Raw genomic sequence first — 17,355 nt, 5'->3', positions numbered from 1 at the left:
GTAGAGTTCGCGCAAATTCCCGCGGCGAAGATTACGGTGGCAGGCACGAACGGGATGGAATGAGAATAGGGTTTTAATCACAGAGGTGCATGGTCCCGCCAAGCTGAAGGGGAGAGGATTAAATATTTTTCTTGTCATTCGGAATGTGTTATAAAAAGATGCTATAAGCGCAATGCAATTACAACTAACATTAAAAAGACTCCTACGTTACCCATTTTGACATTGAAAAGACTCCTAAATTACCCATTTTAATCACATTACCCCTCGAATGCCTTGGGCATTATTAACCTCTCCCAGTCCCTGAGTTAAGCTTACTGAACTAAGGCTTGGCAATACTTGGGTCACTGGATTCTACTGACTGTGCTCTGCACGTAAATAAAGGAACAAAGCATTGACTTTCCCCAGCCTTCATAACTCATTGTTCTGTCAGTTACACCATCAGTGAAGACAAGTGAGCCGGTACCTGTGGCAGCCATACATGGCCAAACCATAACACCCACACCACCATGCTTTGTGATCTCGCCGGCAGTTCCTTTTGACCTGCATACTTTGCTCTTACATCACACCAATTCACAAATGAATATTGGTCTCATCTGTCCATAAGACCTTATTCCAGAACTCTGCTGGCTCTTTTAGGTACTTCTTAGCACACTGACACCTGGACATCCTGTTTTTGCAGCTCACTAGTGGTTTGCATCTAGCAGTGTAGCCTCAATAGTTAATGAAGTCTAATGCGGATAGTAATTATTGACACATCCATGCCTGCCTCCTGAAGAGTGTTTCTGATCTGTTGGACAGCTGATTGGGGTTTTTTGTTCATTATGGTGAGAATTCTTTGGTCTTGAGCAGTAGACATCTTCTTTAGCCTACCAGGCCCTGTGTGATTACTGAGCTCACCTATGCTTTCCTTCTTCTTAGTGGTGTTCCAAAACAGTTCATTTTGGTAAGCCTAAGGTTTGGCCTGTGCCTCTGACAGTTTTTTCCCCCTTATTTCTCAGCCTTTTAATAGCTTCCGTGACTTTCATTGGCACATCTCTGGTCCTCATGTTGACAGACACCAATACTCCAAAGCCTAGAATCAGACCTAGACACTGAAAACTCTCTTATACCTGCACTAAGGAAGAAATTGAACACACCTAAGTAATCTGACCGTGAAGCCATTTGTCTTAAACATTTTAGTGCCCTGAAATGGTGGGGAAAATATGTCTTTGTCCCAAACTATATGAACGGCAGGTTATTAAAGACTCAATAGTGTGTTCACCATAAGTTGTGCAACATTGAGTCACATTTTTTTTAAACTTTGCAATTAAAATTAAAAGTATGGAATGGTTGAAGTTAATAGATTCTGTCAATCATTTATTTGTATAAACTAATATAATAACCTTGCTTTCCATAACAATGGAGTTTTATTGGTTGAAATCAAGGAGTCACTAATTAAACACGATGCCAACACCCCCCTAATTTTAGGAAACAGGAAGCGTCACTCTTGCATCACGAGATAAAAAGTAAGTAGCTTTCTAAATGACATTGTAAACAATGCAATTACAAAGACGACTGACTGCTTTTATTATAGTGTATGCAGTTGCGATATAGAACTTGTCACTAGATGGAGCCAGAGTGCATGGCGTGCTCTGATTGCAGTCTGACTACTTGCAGCTTGTTGATTCAGTAAGTTCACACAAGACATACTTTATTCACATGACCTTTCAAGCAGAATAACTGAATAAAGACAAAATAGCTGGGTGCATTCAGTGACTTGTTGTTCTTTTAAAAAATATATAAGACTACAATACAGTACAGTTCTGATACAGCAAGATACTGAGTGAAAGGGAAAGCTATTACCAAATACCGGATACATTCCAGTTGAATGCATTCACTGGTAATGGAGGCTGATTTGATTCTGGATACGTGAGTGCAATCATATCTTCCTATTTCCCCCCCTACTGGTGTAATACAAAGTTAACCAGTTTTCTATTTAGACACGGTTATTTCTGTATTAATAAAACATACAATACTGCATTTTTTTATCTTCAATATTAACACATGGATCCCATGGAAGAAAAAAAACGGCTGGGCTTTAATTAATTGAGGAGGTGTCAATTCACTATTTTGCCACGCGGTGGCAGTTGCACCACATTCATCGGATGACATTAAAATGTGAGTTTTCACCCATAAGTGCGTAAGGAGGGCATTGCACCTTAAAACCAAAATATGGCAATTGTTGCGCGAGATTTTGTTAAACGACTCTTCCACGAGGGCGAAGGGAAGGATTTGCAAATATGAAAATCACGAAGAGCTTAGTGTGGCGCGTGGTAACTCATTATAGACGTTTGCCGCGACGACAGCTGCACCAAACACACGAATGAATATCCAAGTGAATATCCCGCAGTACATAAATAAGCAGAATCTATCCTACGATTCGACGTAGCACACACTTGTTTCCCTTTGAAAGAAGGTCTATTTTCTCACGTGCACATTCCTATATCTGTACGTTTTTCTTTCAGTTGATTAGGTCTTTTTCACTTAAGTTTTGTTTGATCACATTAATAGTGTTATTGTCTGAAATGGGACAAAAAATGAAACAACTGGTTCAACACAGTCACAATATCTCAATTGATATAAGCAACGTGATATAATCTAAGATATAATCAAATAATATATTATATCATATCGTATCTTAGATTACATAACATGCAACAAATGATCTGTGTGTGTTTTCACACCCTAAAATAACAAAGAAAGCAATATGAAATAAACCATACTAGGCAATACTGTAAGCTATATTGTATGCCCAAAATGGGAAAATTACATTATTTTACACTAACACAACAGTACAATTGCCAAGAGCAAAAAAATAATATTTGGGGAGAATATATATATATAGCCTATTTATATGCCCCTGGTAAAAAAAAAAAAAAGCAGCCAGGTTTGTTTTTCTTTCAAAGCTTCTTAAGGTCTGGATAATTATGTCAATCCTTCACACATAATTCACCTGACTAGATCCATAAACTATGGCGGATCCGTGAGTTCTGTAGAGCCAAATATTGCAACTCGGCCATTACGACTAGACACGTTAATGAAACAATCCAGGTTAAGTACCTCGTTCAAGGGTACGACAACAACGCGTCACTTGGGAATTGAACGAACAACTAACGAGCTATAGATCTGGTTTTCTAACCAGTATACACTGGTCATTGTGACTCGCGGGGCCACAGTCGTCCCGTGACTGTACGTGCAAACATACGGCAAGACAAACCCAGGTGCAGTATTGCATAAGCTTGAGATATGTCCTCTCGTCAATGAGTTCCCAGGCATAAAAAGTAAAACCTGGGTCAATCCACCGTGCACAGCCGTGGCCTCAAAGACGCCGTTTGTATAGGTGACGTGTGTGAAGGTCAGTCTATCTCCATCTGCGTTCAATTTTTCGGCCTGCTGATTTTAATGAACGCAATTGGGCATTGTATCAGGGCGAGCTGGAAGTGAAGGTCACTCCTCTTATCTTAATGGGGGCACATTTTATTCAAAACACCAGAGAGGGTTGGGCTGCACATTTAAACTGTGAGTCATCGCAATTTGTAGAAAAGGATACATGATGGATGTTCAGACGGTCCTGGAGAAGTGGAGAAGCCATGATTGAACGGTCTTATTTTATATTTTTATCACGGCAAAACATGGTCCCGCGAGGAATTTTCGCGTTTAGAAACAAGCAGAAGTTTAACATTTCCAAATTCATGAAGGTGCCCCAAGTTCCCATTGTCCTTGCCTCCCCAAACCCACCTCATCGCCTACTTCAGCCTGCTTTAGATCGGGGCTCCTAACTCAGCACTTGATTGATATATTAACTATTTACTCATTTAAAAAAACCGCACAATCGCAGCAGACCTATAATAATGTTTTTCTTTTCGTTAGGCCTAACCCTTCTGGGTCCGGTTTCTAAAAATACACGTGACGCTGAGTTAATCGTTAGAACCCCTGTAATGTGCCAAATACACCTGTCGAGGTTTTTCCTAAACCTTCCTGATTTGTGTACCACGTCAAAAGGCGTCTTTAATTTACTAGAGATCCAGACCACACGGAATTGACTCGAGTTTATGAACTTCACTACGTCGGGGTGTTCATGTTAGTTCGTCCATCTTCCACCAGGTGGCAGACTACAGACACTTGGAAGAACTCAATGGCATTATGTATTAATAAAAAAAGTACCTTTTAAATTCATAATGGTCCAGAACCTACTTCTGATTTATTATTATTATTATTATTATTAGTAGTAGTAGTAGTAGCATCAGCAGCAGTAGCAGCAGTAGTATAGTAGTAGTAGTAGTAGCAGTTGCATTTGTAATGGAAACAATAACAACAACAAGAAACACACCGAGAAACACTGATCCGCAAAAGATAATTCTATTGTTTTTCTATGGAGTACTGCAGTATTATGGCACTGCACTCCTCATCACATCCACTAATTTAAGTCAACACATTTTTCTTGCTCTGAATTTCGACTGCATTTCAAATAACCTTAACCGACATGTCTGAAATGGCTCGTGGACTGTGCGAAATGTCTAGAAAGATGACAGGGCACAACCACAAACGATCAAAAAGCAGGGTCACAACATAATAAAAAGAAGGCAGTGCAGTAAGTTCTCCATCTCTCCTGGTTGCTGCCACCTTCAGTATACCGCACAGTTTACTGTCGTGGGGAAAGGCCCCGGCGTTAAGCGGCCAGTGTTCCCAAAACGTCAACACAAAAAAACGAAACAACTTAAATTTTTGCGACCGTTGACCTCTTCTCTAACTTCGACCTGTAAAATGTGCGTATCGGTTAAGACGTTGTAAAATGTGTAATGACTAGAAGGACACTTCCTTCGCCCCCATTGTTTCGTTTTATTAATCCACGGGTGTAAATTCACAATATTAATCCAAAATGAAATCACATTTTAATTGAACGTGATCATATTTTCTGTGATCACATGGCAGGTTAACACACCCGCCCCCCTTTTTGTGTTCACATTCACATTTACTTGTTATTTAAAACCGAAATTATAATTTTGGTGGCGACTACTTCAGATGTGTCATTCGTACAAATATTTTACACAAATAAGGACTTTAATTACATTCCACGCGTTTTCTGAAAAAATGTCAGATAGACTAGTTCATATTTTGTATATATCATAAATAATAAAAACTTCCAAAACGTAAAATGAGGGGAAATAATAGAGGGCTTGGTTTGGAATTTCATTCCAATATAATAAGGCGATGTGTTTTTGCTGTAACGAATAGGGGGACAAATGCAAACAGCCGGAACAGGCGTTCATATTTTCTTGCGTTTCTTTATTTTGTTTTCGGTCTTCGCAGACGTCTAATACTAATAAAATTGTTGTGATAGGCTTTAAATTGGCTTTCTGGCAAGCATACCCCGAGGCTATTAGAACACTGAAGCCTGTACCAACGCACGGTAACAATAATCATAACGCACGCGCGCGCGCATGCGCTCCGCAGCACAGGCGCACACACACACACCCACCCAGCCACCCGCATACACGCACGCGCGCGCACGCACACACACACACACGCACACACACATAAATAAGCTGCGCGTTGAGTAAGCCTCTATCCGCGTTAAATCTTTGACATTTTGACAGGACACATTAAGATCTGCCTGCTCAGCACGGGCACATCATAAAACTGGACAGGCAATTTCTGTTTTCACCAAATAGCCAGGCTAACTCGTTCTGCATCTTTGATTTTAATACACTAGACAAGCGGCTCAGCAGCAAGGGAGGGGGAGAAATCTAAGGTTCTATATATTTTTCAAGTTATGCTTCACAATCCCCCTAAATCCACTTCTCCGTGTGAATTATCAACTAGAATTTGATTAATATGCAAATTCGAGGCAAAGAGTTCAATATAATTCTTTCAGTGGAGAGTAATTAATCAACAGTTAAAGAAAATTAATACATATATCAATTTTGTCAGGGACATGCTTAGTTCAATCGCCCGTAAAATTGAAGTTTGAAGAATTAACAGGCTCTACAGGAACGTTGTGACTTAAACTTTCAAATTTATCCTATTTAGTGATCAATCAAGCTCCGCCCTTAGGTTAATCTAGTTCATTTTCACCTCAAATCATACAGTTTAGTGACATACCGTCTACCACGGAGTCGATAGGTTTTTTTAACGGTAACAACTCGGCCATCTTTCCCATAATGTCCAGCCATTCATTAATTAGAAATGTTGTTCACAAAAACAAACACTATTACAATCATATTTCCAAGTCAAGACCTTACTTATACCTTATCAATGTTATTATAACCATCTTAGGTAAAATATGAACTAGACCTCAAGCGTTTCAATATACTCCTGGATTAGTGAGGTGAAAATGTAAAGCGCTTCAAAAACAAAAGTCTACTAGGCCAAACGTGTATAAGGATAACGCGGATAGATAATAGGAAATGTTAGATAAAATTAGTTAGATTGAAGTTATGGAATTGACATATCGTGGATCTTATTTCAGTTAAGTTTCGTCGTTGTTTTATTCATACAGAAACAGGTATCGCAAAAGAGATGCCCAGAGAGTTGTTCATACAGAAACAGGTATCGCAAAAGAGATGCCCAGAGAGAGAGAGAGAGAGGAGAGGGGAGGGAGGGAGGGAGGGAGAGAGAGAGAGAAAGAGAGAGAGAAAGGGAGGAAAAGAGAACGAGGGGGCGACCTATTGTTTCAGCAGGGACTCATGCATCAAACTTCAATTTTCCGGACGATTGAATTAGTGATTTTTTTTTTCTCCTCGTGAACTGAAATACACTTAAGACTTTGGGATTAATTACCACGTTCTGGTCCCTCAGATTGTAGTATTACTTATCGTTGCCACGTTTGACAAGACCCCATAAAATAAGGGACTGAAATCTAAGATCTCAGCCTGCCCCAACCTTTACTGATATAATAAATGTTGTTGAGCGTCCGGGTCTCATATTTGCAGTGGATGGAGTGATTTAGCGCGCGGTGGTTCAGCAACTTCAAAACAATTGAAAATATAAGGAAGCGATGTATTGGATAAATATTACACCCACCCCCCAAATAAAAATGAGGTCCATTTCGGTGGCAATATGTGGGTGCGCGCGCACCCACACACGTGCAGGCTATTGAAAAGTGAAAATTGGATGCTCGCTGTACCTCACTTTAGTATGGCCATGCATAAGTTATGGGCAGTCCTAAATCAACTGACAAAATAACATCACAAGAAACATCTTCTTTATCGTATCAACTTAGTATAGGCTAGTAGGCCTATCCAACTTTTTTTCTGTTAGCAAATAAAATAACGTTACTATCTATTGGTCAAAATTCACGTGATCCATCTTAAAGAATTACTCTGGCGTATGTTTTTACCTCTTCTGTAAGCGAGAATAATAACAAAAACAATTTCGATGTTATACGCATTAATAAAGTGCAACTGGTTATTTTTCTTTCTTTTTACTTTCACTACTTGACTTCTGTGGTACAAATGGGTAAGATTAAACTAATATCGTCAGACTTCTGTTCTCAGTGGAACCAGGGAAACGCCTGCACTGTCAGACTTACAAAGAAAAAAAAGCTGAGTAGCCTATCAGCCACAAATGTGATTTTAAAAAATAGAAAGGATTGAAACATTACATATAGCATTGCTGACCAAAAAAAATCATTTGGAGTTTGCATTGACAAAAACGAATCTAACTTCTATTTCTACTACTAGGCCTATAATACGTTCATTAATAATTAATTATTAATATCATTATTATTATTATTATTTATAATAATAATAATGTTATTGTAGTTATTATTATTACTATTATTAAAACTATTAATATTATTATTATCATTAATAATAATAATAATAATAATAATAATAATAATAAGCATCATCATCATCATCATCATCACCACCATCATAATAAATGGTTAATGGTTGCTGTAGATGTAATTTGTCATTATGGTTGGGTTTATACAGTTGGGTATGTGGAGTCCTATTTGTTATTGGAATTTATTTTGACCAGTGCCGCCAGCGCGTGTACGTGTCCAAATGTGCTTCAAGTAAGCCGAATTGTTAGTTAGAAAACAGAAAACAAAGGAAACCAAGGTAATCAAACATATCCGTTAAAGGTGTCCACACAAGCTCACATACAAGCCTTCGGTACAAGTGTAAGTCCGCGTGCCGCGACTTTCCTCCTCGAGAGGCTGGAAGTTAAATGAGACTCCTTCTGTTGATCAGAGAGAGCAGTCGTTTATCCTTTCTTTCAGTTACTCTTCCACACATGTTTCGGCTTCATTAAACTCACAAAAGACAAAGGAAATAAAAAGGAGAAAGAGGTGGAGTGAAAAAGAAAGTAAACAAAAGACTCCCCCTTTGCAGACACTCGCATAAATGTCACTGTTTATACACTTTATGACTTCGCCTACTTAACATGAAAAACACTTTCGCTGCAAGATCTGGCGCTTTTTGAAAAAAAATCTCTGGACAAAAGTCAACCATATTATTTCAGCCCTCAGAAAAGGGAGAAAGACAAGCGCTTTATATAAAAAGAGTGAGTTTCATTGTAATTCATGGACTTGTTTAAAATGGCGTGCTAAAAAGACGAAGAAAAGAGTCGACATTAATGGGCACAGATGCCCGCGCGAAGAGACGGCCTATGTGTGCATTATGGCTTTTGTAAAACGGAGTTAAACAGTTTAAAAGGAGGGTTAACTCAATCCATCAAACTGACTGAAAATTGTGAAGAAAATTCAAAAACCATATGGCCTCCAAACGTTCGAGTCCTTTTTGTGCGGTGGGACACGCTTGTCTCAGTATTGAGAACGGCGGGAGGCTGTGCATGCCCCATTGTCACTTGTCACATCAGGGAAGACTGCTCATTTGTCCCCAGTTTTCATGCTTTACGCTAAAAATTATAGCCTCGTCCCTTTTCAAAAAAAAAAAAAAAAAGGATTATATAGCCCTAGAGAAACTGGCCCAAAATCGTTGTTTTTTTTTTTTTTTTTTGTGGCATCTTCTCTTTTTTTCCTCCCCGTACCAGATTTGTGTTTCTCACATAAATTTCATTCAGAATAGGAAAACACACGTTGCAGGGTCAAGAAGGCAGGTTACGCTTTAAAATGTGAAAGGATAAACGATGCTGAGACGGGAAAAAAATGTTTTGTATTTCTTCTGAAGTGGAAACAATAGAATAAAGCGCGTTGGTAGCTTGTTTTTAAGCAGGTTTTTTGAAGACTCGCTCAGCTTCGGCTAACTTCGATTAAAAAAAACCCACTTTAAAATTCCCTCAGTTGGAAAACATTTACTGGAAACACTACCTTATTTTATCTTTCGGTTTCAGAAGAGTCGATAAGATTAATCTAAATACAATGCCGTATTTAATTATACTTTTCCTTATATTTTTCGTTGAAAATAGCCATATGTTTATTGTGTTATTATTTATATTAGGGTAGTGTTTATGTGGCCCACCTTTTCCGTACCTTCTTCTTTTTCTGTACCACCACCACCAGTGCTACTACTGCTACTACTAGGCTACTACTGCCGCCACCGCCACCACTACTACTACTACTACTACTACTACTATAAGAACTGCGAGAAATATTGAGAAAAGCGATGTTTATTTTCATTTTATATACATACACATTACATTGGTTTTAAATAGTGTCCTGGTATTCAAAAGGCACTTACAGGCATACAAAACATAGGAAGTCTATTAAAATGTAAATTACTTTATTGTATTCAAACAGATGAATCTAATCCTACCTAAAGTAAATAGACAGTTTTTTATCACTGCAGTTGACGTTTTTTTTTATTTTATTTTGTCGATGCCTTTGTCTGAAATTTTATTATACATTCGTCTATCAAACGCAAACCTTTTGTTGTGATTTTATTTCCCTTTCATGCAATGCTGTATAAATAAGGAATACGGTGTGTAAATGTATATATAGGTAAACACCTTATGTACACACACGGACACACGCATGAGAAAACCAAGTGTGGATTAAAAGTAAATAGCCGATATGACATAAATTGAAGCTAAAAATTGAAATAAATAAATGCTATAATAAAACAAAACATGCATTTTCATAACATGCAAAAGTCGAAAAATGCGGAAGGGTAATGAACGTAATAAAATACTACAGTAAATGAGGTTACTAACAAATGAGTGTGTTTGTATGAATCTTTCTGCGTGTGTGTGCGTGCGTGTTTGTGTGTGCTTGTCTGTACTCACTAGTGTGTTTGTCGCTCTCTTCTCCGTGTGTGTGTGTGTGCGTGCGTAAGCTAGCGAGAGAGAGAGAGAGCGCGCGAGAGAGAGCTTAAACTACAACACGCACATGTGAGTTGAAGTCCAGTATCATTTGTTAGACACGCGTTTTGTAAAATGTTCTTATTGCTTTTACTGGAAACCACGTCCTTGGTTAAATGCTGATGACATGATTGACGTAGCTGTCGTCGCATACCGTTATACCGTTCATGCTTGCCGTTATATACTTTTGTTTATTATACGTTATCGCGAATTCAATATATTTGTATCACTTAACAACAGCTACCGTTGCAAGAGCTACAACAGCAATAATGATGATAATAATGGTTGTTGCTGCTGTCCTTATAACAGTCATTCAAACAATAATCAATCAGTCGTCGACATCAATTTCCACGTCCTCGTCTTCGTCCTCCGAACATTCTTTACTCGTTGTGTTGTCAGTGTAAGGGGACAGCGGAGACAATCGCAGTTTGTTAGAGATGTCCTGCTCGTGGCTGGATAACGTCGGGGACTCGGACCTCGAATGTCCCAGTGTTCCGTTGGCGCATTTCTCGAGGTCGGCCAGTTTGGCCATTTTCTCCAACGGTACTGAACCAAGCGCCTTGGCCGATTCCACGTCGGCTTTCATTTCTTCCAGATCACGCTTCAGTTTGGCTCGGCGGTTTTGAAACCATGTGATGACCTGGGCATTCGTCAGCCCTAGTTGCTGGGCAATCTGATCTCGGTCAGCGGGAGACAAGTATTTCTGGTATAGAAATCTTTTTTCAAGTTCATAGATCTGATGATTAGTGAACGCCGTTCTTGACTTCCTTCGTTTTTTGGGGGTGTTCCGTTGCCCAAACAATGTCATTCCGTCCCTCCCTGTGAAGGTGCACATGTCATCAAATTAATTATGTTAATATTTTCAAAGATATTCACACAGAAGCATATTAATATTCCAACAACTCCTGGTCTGTATGGTTCGAGTCCAGGCCTGTCACGAGCATAAAAGAGAACGCTCCAAGTGATTACACAAAGCAAAGCGTCACATGAATTCCACATGAATGTGCTCTCATAAATGCAGTCTTCTTTACTCATTAGGAACAGACCCCGACTAAGGTTGAAATACTGCTTTAGGAGTTAAATATATAGAGTATTTCTAAAATATTGCAATTATAATTCACACGCAAGCAGACCCAGGTACATACGTCCCGTGTGTTTTCTTATTCTGCGCAGATTTTATGCTGACATCAGTGGAATTTCTGTCTTTATGACTGTAAGGCCTGAACTAACATTTCAGTCCAATTTTCTATTTCAACAACGCGTCTTATTTATTTTTAAATATCATAGCATTTGTTGTTCTTATTAAGAATTAGGCTACAGAAATGGATCATGCCGGCCTAGAGAAAATATCAATATGCTTAATGGGAATGAGGTATGTAAATGCTCATCCATTGTTTGATGTACAGCGCTAGGCATTTATCACAATATAACTTACAAAAATAATATAAAATATTTGTTCGGAAATAAAAGCATATGACAGATTAATGCACTGCCATGACAAATCTTTGTGCACAACTTTTAAACGGTTCATTGAAATCGTTTCCCATGTCCATGTTTTTTTAAGAGAAATCATGATAATAATCTTGTATGCTATTTCATTACATTAAATTACTGGAATTCTAGCTTTTTTTCATTATTAATTACTCTTTCGCGAATACCTACCTTCAGCCGCCTGAAGAACACTCACTTCTAGTCCTTTGAACGTTTTGCTGGCTAGCTCCTCGAGGGCGCATAGGGGAGACGTCTGAGAGAGGAGAGGCCGACTGGACAAGGGGAGACCCGGCAGTGGGTGCTTTTCCGCGGAGGAAATCCGGTGCGCCGTCCCGCAAATCGTGTAACTTCGCTTAACCGACGGTTTGTTGAGAATGTCCTCGATGCTGAACGGCGTGAGCGGTTTGTTGGAATTCGCCGGCGGCGGAAGATGATCCAGGGGACTTCGCCTTCTCTCTTCCACGGCAGAGCATTTCGCGTCCTCCTTCGATGTCATAATTTGCCACCGTTAAGTTTGACTTACTTTGAGAAATATTAACAAAAATATTACTTGATCTAGCACGAAAAAAAAAATATGTTTATAAAATAGCTTGGCGGTGCTCGAAAAGCCGTTAGATTACAGATACTAAATCAAACAGCATTTTTGTGGTAGTTTTGTCGCAGGGATGGATAAATATATATGAAGTCCCGCATTTCGACTTTCCCACTCCCGGGTTCCTCTGGAAATAATCTCCACGACGTGTGGCAATCCGACAGAGAGTGGTACTTCCTTGAAAATGTCGAAGCCCAAGGAGTCGCCGGAATTGACTACTACTAACAAGTTATTGTTGATTGGGAGGTAATCAATTATCTCCAGTGGCACTTTCGCCCTCCGTCTTTCACTCTTTGGCTATGTTGCAGTCCAATGCAGGCTTTTGCAAGTAAGGAGCCCCATTAATTAGAAGGCATGGCCGGGAGGAGGAGTCCTGCTGAATTATACTGCTTAATGCTCTTGTCATTTTCTTCTAAATTAGTCGCTTGGCCATACACCATTGCTCCAGTGTGTAAACAGGAACGGGAAAATAAATTGCGTTTTCGATTTTTAAATAATAATAGTTTTTTTTTTTCGATTAAGAAAAAAAGTTTTCGATTTTTTAAAAACACAACTTCAGAATTTCAAGATGTCTCAGTTTGGGTCCATTTACGCCACATAAAGGTGAAATTTAAAGAAAAAAATGCGTTCGAATTAATTCAAGATTCACACTTCAAAACACGTTCATGGATCAAACAGATTTCATACAGTTTAGGGCAATCTGGCGATTATGTTTGGCCACTACCTTCGACAGAATTATCAGCGAGTTTTGCGGATGATGGGCTCCAATGTTTTATCAATGTAATACAGAGTCAGGTAGTATATCAAGGCTGCTAATACTTCTGACGGAGAGAGAGAGAGTAGAGAGAGTAGAGAGAGAGAGAGAGAGAGAGAGAGAGAGAGAGAGAGAGAGCCCCTCAGCTCAGCTAAATCTTCTGTGCCATAATTCAAGTGCAAAGGGCCACCTTACATCACCAGTAAGATATTTCATCTGCTGTAAAATCTCCTGCTGCTCGTGTCCTTGCTTTTTTTCGTTCCTCTGGTCTTTGTTGTGAATATGCGCCCATATCCACCGTATTGATATTAATATTCCGGCGCTTTAACTGATAAATACTGACGATGATCAGAGTTTTCGCCTACATATAATTTTCACTCCACATTTCAGTGCAAATGAGCGCATTTCTTGGATGTATCGTTTAGAATTTTAAATATTAATTACCGCGCCTTTTGTGGCTATTTGCAATGTTGTGAACACGTGTATAATGTAGCTTTTGTCGGTTTAAAAAAATTAACATTTAAGGTAGTACTACAGATACAAGTGTTCTATCCTTAAATGAAGAATAATGCAAATAAAAGACTTTGGTTTAAATGCAGACATATACTATATTACACAATGTACTTGTCTACTTAGTCTAGACTAAGCGACCCATACAAATGACCATCAATACATGAACTCAACCTCACAGACAGACAGACAGACGGACACACGTATAGCCTACGTGTACACTAACATGATGATGGCGGATAATAATAATAATAATAATAATAGTCTCACGATATTACTCTAACGAGTTGCTCAAATAACATGTTCATTTTGAAAAAATGATTAAAACCGTTCATAAACTAAGCTCCCTTTCATAGTAAAATATTTAGCTCTAACTCAACTGTTAGAGAGTACATGTGGTCCCTATTGGACTCATATGTAGCCTACTCTGTTAGAGCTGCATCAACATTGGACATTTTACATTTCAGTTAAGTTGAGGGGATGTTATAGCTGTTTAACATTAGTACATAAACTGCTATTTTTGTCTGTTAGGACATTAATATACTTTAAAATAATATACTTTATCACAACAATACAAAATTAAATTGCGCCGTACATATTCAGTGAGAGAGAGAGAGAGCGAGAGAGAGCGCGCGCATTAACACTGGAGGCGCTATCGACAATCTCGTCAAAAAAGGTCGCAAGACCTGTGAATTAAATAAATAGTGACTGTTCAATTCTCCGTTAACAGGTGCAAAATCCAGTTTTTTTTTTTTTTTTTTTTTTTTTTGCAAAAGCGTGAGAAGTTAACGAATGAGACGGTTGTAACCTAATGTATTAACCTAACATATGTGTATGTCTTAAATAAAATTAATAATTAAATTAATCGGACGAGAACAGCAGGGCACTATGAACCCAGGCAACAAGAGAGTAAATAACTGCAAGAATAAATCAATAACAAGGACGATAACTGTATCATTTAATATAAATCACGAAATCATAGCAATGTATAAACTAGCCTAGATAATCCAGGATAGGCACCACACATTTAGTATGTCAATTCACTTTTAGCTTTTCACTAAAGACGCATTAATACAGCAAAACCTCCTAGAATCAGTAAAATAGTAAAACTAATTTGAACACTAAACTTATAGCCACCTGTAAAATAAAGTAGACGGGAAGTGGCTTGTATAGCATGTTGGCTATACATTAATAGTAACTCGCATGTTACCACAGACCGGCCTTAAAACACATGGCAAATGGCACTACTAGTTTTCGCATAGTGGCCTATTGCTAAATTATATAGACGCATGTCATAAATTAAACAAAGGCTTTGAAAGATTAATTACATACTTTTATACTCTTACAATACAGCTGTGAAAAATAATCTACGCGAAATCATTCACAATGCCAAAGTTTATCATTTTTTATGCTACTCTGACATGACATTTTTATTCCAGAATTTAGACCTGATTCCAGGTCACGCCAGATCTGGTTTCACGGCCGAAATTAGATCTTTTTACCAGTTTGGTGCAGTTTTCTTACAAAAGTATAACTTTCGTTTGTCGTTCAATCTTTTTCAGCACGTCTGTTCCATACATAGTGGTGTTCCTATGCGCCAACTTAAAACATTTCAGTAGCTATATTTAATGATGAAATAAGCACTTTCCACAGTGAAACAGAAAATTTTACACGAGTGCAAATGTTTTAAAATAAACTTATTAAATAATAATAATAATAATCTTAAATAATAATAATAAATAAATAAACAAATAAATAATAATAATAATAATAATAATAATAATAATAATTGTTGTTGTTGTTGTTGTTCCACTTCTTCTGGAACGTGTCCGTGTTATAGCTAGCTATATGTGCTATATGCTATATGTGCTACTCGTCGTAACTATAATGTTTCTAAATGTAAAACATGTCCTCTATCTTGTTTGGCAAAAAGGGAGCTCCATAATAATCATAATAATAATAATAATAATAATAATAATAATAATAATAATAATAATCCAATTATTAACCTGTGTTGGCTGTCTACCATTCCAGGGTTTAAGTAGCCTACGTCCAAGCCAAGATCCACTACATCAATATTGATTTAAGCGCACTATTTAGGCGGTACAATCAGTTTTGGAATTCGTGATTTTGTTATATATTTTGTTTTTTTGTGACAGCACTAAGCTACCTTGTGGGTGTATATACGGTATTTGTAATGGAATAAATCAATCATTTTATTTTAAGGAGTAGCCATCTGGTAAACAACGTTAATTTCCTTCATATTTTACGACTTACAGGGAACAATGTCGAGGTTAATTTGGGTTAGCTTTAAATTTAGATCATATTGCCTATTTGACTTCGCTTTTGTGATCTTTGATTTATTGGGTCAGTTATTTCATCCCTCCCAGTTACACGAAGTCATTATGGAGCTGGGCAAACACAATAGCAAATCACCGTTCAAAAGAAAAAAACATTGTTCAGTCGTTGGTTCCTGCATGCGTAAAGCGTTATATTTTGTGAATGGCAAAGCGTCACTGTAATACGCAAAGATATGGGAGGCCACGTGCTGGTAATAGCTAGCGCGACAGAAAATGTAACGGTGGGAGGACGGCTAGCAAAATAATTCAAACTTTTTCGTTTCCCTTTGCTTTCAAATTCTAATTAACTTAACCTTAAAACTCAATTTTGAGAGTTTCACTCAAAATATAGGCCTGCGAATTCAGCCAAAGTAGGTCCTGTTCATCTTCCAAGTTATTAGTCTTCAGTACAGTACCTGGCCAATGTGATAGCTTATATCTCTTTATGTTTTGGCTGTATATCACACGAAGTCTCAATAGTTTTGGAGTAGTGAAAGATTGATACACATATATTTCCTGATTAGATTACTATCTTGAATTGCAAATTAAGTCACTGAAGTGAGCATTTATAAAAAAAAAATAATTTAAAAGTCTAGGCCTCGGGATTAAAGGGAAATATCTCAGTGCTGGTGACAAATGGCAATCCTCCACAATATCTGACCGCCTTTCAAGAGTATAAGTTACATACAAACACAGCATATTATAGGAACCACCATCCAAAGAATTTTGACCCCAGCATTTGAAGTCGTAAAAAAGAGAATCAACATCACCCCCCCCCCCCACCCCGTGTTGGCAGGAAGTCTGGCCATGCTTTAATCTCGCACTGCACGCAGAGAACACGTATGTGACGAAGGCAGCCCGTGTACACCACATCCATGACATTTGTCACGCACGTGGCTTTCAAAGGGTGTCACGCCCAAAGGGTCCCGGCAAAGCACGAACGACACCGCCAATGCAGCCGCGGTCACGTCTGTGAACATTCACCAATGCTTGTCGCTGATTGGACGAGGCAGCAGCCATACGGGCGTACGTCTGTGTGCACTCCATTTGGGCCCAGTCATTTGTACGCTCCGCTAGACTACAACCAATAAGTGGACATGGCCCAGGAAGGAATAGTTGGTGGAGTAGTTTTGTTCCCGGATGGGGCCTGCACCATGTCCGAACAGCGCCGCCCTCACTTCGGCCGGTGGAACGACAGGCATTTGCGGCTCTCCGCACTCTGTGAAGTCGTGAAAAAGAGAAAGCTGCGCGTTACCGAACTCCTGTCATTCCAGCTGCTTAGTCGACAGACAGGGAGGTGAAGCGGGTCATCCGGTGCTCCGGCACAGAACGCCTAATGTAGGGCGACAAAATCCAAGAACTGT

The 17,355-nt window shown here is 38.7% G+C and overlaps 2 protein-coding genes across 20 annotated transcripts in view; both read right to left on the bottom strand.

Annotated features, from left to right (window-relative positions):
* The window catches only part of LOC135243619 (T-cell leukemia homeobox protein 1-like), a 96,666-nt gene that overhangs the window by 11,954 nt on the left and 67,357 nt on the right, over positions 1–17,355 (bottom strand). The window contains exon 4 of one of the 19 annotated variants that reach the window (XR_010326710.1): positions 15,997–17,210. The exons of the other annotated variants lie outside the window; for them this stretch is intronic. The gene's annotated coding sequence lies outside the window, so the exon portion shown is untranslated. Of the gene's footprint in view, positions 1–15,996; positions 17,211–17,355 lie in introns of those variants that run through there. 19 annotated transcript variants of the gene reach the window in all.
* Positions 9,600–12,891, bottom strand: lbx1b (ladybird homeobox 1b). Its single transcript, XM_064315666.1, has 2 exons — positions 11,968–12,891; positions 9,600–11,124 (listed from the first exon to the last, which is right to left on the bottom strand). Exons 1-2 carry the CDS (start codon positions 12,290–12,292, stop codon positions 10,634–10,636), a joined length of 816 nt encoding a protein of 271 aa, XP_064171736.1. The 5' UTR covers positions 12,293–12,891; the 3' UTR covers positions 9,600–10,633.

This window comes from Anguilla rostrata, chromosome 2, assembly GCF_018555375.3.
Source record: "Anguilla rostrata isolate EN2019 chromosome 2, ASM1855537v3, whole genome shotgun sequence".
Classification (NCBI taxonomy): domain Eukaryota; kingdom Metazoa; phylum Chordata; class Actinopteri; order Anguilliformes; family Anguillidae; genus Anguilla; species Anguilla rostrata.
Note: the sequence above shows the minus strand (reverse complement) of the source record. Positions and strands in the feature narration are given on the sequence as shown.

Bases quoted from the DNA above. Each gene is read 5' to 3' on its own strand.
- lbx1b (XM_064315666.1), bottom strand. From the start codon at position 12,292: ATGACATCGAAGGAGGACGCGAAATGCTCTGCCGTGGAAGAGAGAAGG. The intron at 11,125-11,967 runs GTAGGTATTCGC...GCACCTTCACAG, and splicing joins TGTTCTTCAGGCGGCTGAAG to GGAGGGACGGAATGACATTG.